This window comes from Rhinichthys klamathensis, unplaced genomic scaffold (assembly GCF_029890125.1).
Source record: "Rhinichthys klamathensis goyatoka isolate OS25496 unplaced genomic scaffold, OSU_Roscu_1.1 h1tg000320l_1, whole genome shotgun sequence".
In the NCBI taxonomy this organism is placed as follows: Eukaryota; Metazoa; Chordata; class Actinopteri; order Cypriniformes; family Leuciscidae; genus Rhinichthys; species Rhinichthys klamathensis.
This window is the reverse complement of record NW_026606836.1, coordinates 833,098-836,449: the sequence shown is the minus strand read 5'-3', so window position 1 is coordinate 836,449 and position 3,352 is coordinate 833,098. Positions and strand designations below refer to the sequence as shown.

General features: G+C 38.3%; 1 protein-coding gene across 1 annotated transcript; it reads left to right on the top strand.

The window, feature by feature from the left end:
- The first annotated feature begins 328 nt into the window (after window positions 1-328).
- On the top strand, window positions 329-2,519 carry LOC130105469 (C-X-C chemokine receptor type 1). The gene is made up of 2 exons (XM_056271479.1): window positions 329-618; window positions 1,237-2,519. The coding sequence occupies exons 1-2, from the start codon at window positions 612-614 to the stop codon at window positions 2,328-2,330; spliced, it is 1,101 nt and encodes a 366-aa protein (XP_056127454.1). The 5' UTR covers window positions 329-611; the 3' UTR covers window positions 2,331-2,519.
- Window positions 2,520-3,352: the final 833 nt, after the last annotated feature.

Here is a 3,352-nt window from a genome sequence, read left to right as displayed (position 1 = left end):
ATCACAGAATATATTTTATGACTGTTATTTAAATGTAACAATTTTAAGACTGTCATGTATAAGTAGAAATAACCCCATTAATGTTCCTATTAATATTCACAACCAAAATAATGATTTAAAACTGGGTTTCAGAATTTGTATTAAATGGCCTCATGACTTTGTATCATAAATATTATGATTTTAGTCCACATGATTCTTAGTTTCACTTTTGGTGTTTTGATCATGTTTATGTCAGATTGAACACGAGTGAGGATCTTGTGACCATTCAAATGTCTCAAATTTCCCCCAGCAAACATCTCTTATCTTCTGCTTTCTTGTAGCCACATAAAAGCAACATCACCAAACATCCTAATCTTCTGCATCCCATTCTGATATTGTAGACATAAATGTGAGATCTGCTTGTAAGGGAAAGACTATTCCAGATATGTCATGAATACCGTGAATACGTTTTTGAGAAGAATTGGAGCATCTTAGTTGAGATGGTTCACTTTAGGTAACTTTTAGGACTTAGGCAAACAGGATATATCAACATCCCTCCAAAGAGTATAAAGGAACCTTCAAGCACACAAGTCTAACATATTATACCGGGGATTTTCAAAAAAGAAGTTAAGATGACTGGTAAGTGCCATATGTTAATTGTATCATTAATTTAGAAGTCAATCATTTGAAAATCTGATTATCAAAAGCTTTTAAAGCTTTGACACTTAAGATGTTTAATGAAAAACAGATTTTAAGTGATTTTAAGAAATTGAAGTCAAAATTATGTGAAAAATGAATTTTACTAGTACAAATATTTCCATGTAGACATTCAATTAATATGAGCTAATATAAACAGCATGCAAAAGTATAGCATTACTATTAATATAGTAATAGTTTTAATAATAACAGTAAAATAGTTTAAGATAGCATGTCACATTGCAGAAAAACATTTTAAATGTTAACTGCCCACCCCAAAAAAAAAATCTAATTTAGAATATTTATTAATGTTTTTTTATTTTTTTTATTTATTTGTTTGGTCGTTTGTTTGTTTGTTCTTGTCTTTGAAATGAAAAAAAAAAAATATGTTATAGTGAATTTCATTAAAAAAACTGGTGAAGAAAAAAATCTATGAATGTTTAAGGGTTTTTATTTTTTATTTTTTTTATACTGTACAATCTCAACTGTAAACAGAGAGTTTTTATTTATTTATTTATTTTATTATTACTAATACATTGCTCTTCTACTTGTTCTCTACAGATCCGAACACCTCTTATCTTATGGGGACTATCGAGGACTTCAGTGAATTCTACAATGAAGAGTTCAACTATACAGAATACCAGAACGACACTGAATTTGTTGTGGATGAGAAAACGCTGCTCTGCTCCTCCATCAATATGGTGGATGGCATCAACATAACATTCTGTGTCTTCTACATGCTCATCTTTCTGATGGCTATTCCTGGGAATCTGATCGTAGGCTGGGTCATCGGCTCTAATAGACGTTCGCTTTCTTCTTCAGATGTTTACCTATTCAATCTGATGCTGGCCGACACGTTACTGGCTCTTATTCTGCCCTTTTCGGCGTTTTCCGTGATCCAAGGTTGGGAGTTTGGTGATTTTTTTTGCAAGTTAGTTAGTCTGGTGAAGGAAGTAAACTTCTACACCAGCATCTTGTTTTTGGTGTGCATCAGCGTGGACCGCTACTTGGTCATCGTACGGGCTACGGAGTCCAGGAAGGCTCAGAGGAGACTGTGCAGTGGGGTCACCTGTGGATTGGTGTGGGTTTTGGGCTTTGTGCTGTCCTTGCCATCATTCTACAATGAGGCATTTTATGACAAATTTTCTAATAAGACTATTTGTGCAGAACGCTTCGAGACGGACCACGCTGACGAGTGGCGACTGGCCACACGTATCATCAGGCATCTGCTGGGTTTCCTTCTCCCTCTGGTGGTCATGTTGATCTGCTACAGCGTGACAGTGGTGCGGCTCTTGCGCACACGCGGTTTCCAGAAGCACAGGGCCATGAAGGTGATCGTAGCCGTGGTAGTGGTCTTTCTTCTGTGCTGGACCCCCTTCCATGTTTCCACGATGGTTGACACCCTCATGAGGGCCAAAGTGGTTCACTTCAGCTGTTTCACACGGACATCGGTGGACATCGCCATGTTCGCAACTCAAAACTTTGGGCTTCTGCATTGCTGCGTGAACCCAGTGCTGTACGCCTTTGTGGGTGAGAAGTTCAGAAGAAGGTTTCTGCAGTTGCTCCATAGAAATGGACTTCTGGCTCGGATCTCCGTCTCTAGATCTAGTAGGTCCTCCTCTCTGACCTCAGAAGTCACTTCCAGCTTCTTGTGAGCTACTGCCAGGCAATGGACATCAATGTATGTGAATTGCAAGACACTTAGTGCACCTTTCCATGTTTGCTTGAAATACAACAACACTGTGTTAGAGCAGGGGTGTCCTATTGTGTTCCTGAAGGGCTACTTTCCGTCAAAGTGTAGCTTTAGCTCTAATTCCAAACATCTGAACCAGATAATCTTCAGGACTACTAGAAACTTCCAGGTAGTTGTGTTGGAACTAAACTCTGCAGGAAAGTGGCCCTCCAGGAGCAGGATTGGAGACCCCTGTTCTAGAGGCTAATTGCCATGATGCGTTGGCTCCATCTATTGGTCAAAAAGAGCAAAATCCATGATCCATGAAGTGGTGACATATTTTTGTAGACAAAAACCCAATAGGATTTTTTTCCTTTGGGCTGTTGATGATTACAGAAAATAAGCTTTGTGGCCAACAATACACCCTTTGTTCATCATGATAATCTTCACAAATTCTGAAAAGCTAAAGTTTGGCTATAAATGAAATACACCATGGTCACATGACTTAAACGCCACCACCATTCAGCTTCCGACAACTCTTTAAGGTTACGCTTAAGGAGACTAGATCGCTTTATATGATGAACAGATTTAATTTAGACTTTTATTCACATATAAACATTGATCAGCGGACATAAACTAAAGCTCAACCGAACCTGCGTAACACGAGAATGAACCTCGTCATTGGTACTTGCTGAAGTGTAAACGTGATGCGTAACACGAGAATGAACCTCATTGGTTCTCGCACGTCGAGCGAACATGCTTGAGCTTCCATCTACCACAACTGATGTGGGAGTTGATGAATGTTAATATGTGAATAAAAGCCTAAATTCAATCTGAAGATGAACGAAAGTCTTACGGGTTGATGAACGAAAGATGAACGAAAGTTTTACGGGTTTGGAACAACACGAGTGTGAGTAGGCCTAATTAATGACAACATTTTGGGGTGAAATTTATTTCATTAAAGGTGACCCTTTAATGTCCCCGTAAAAAGCTTTTTAAAAAATC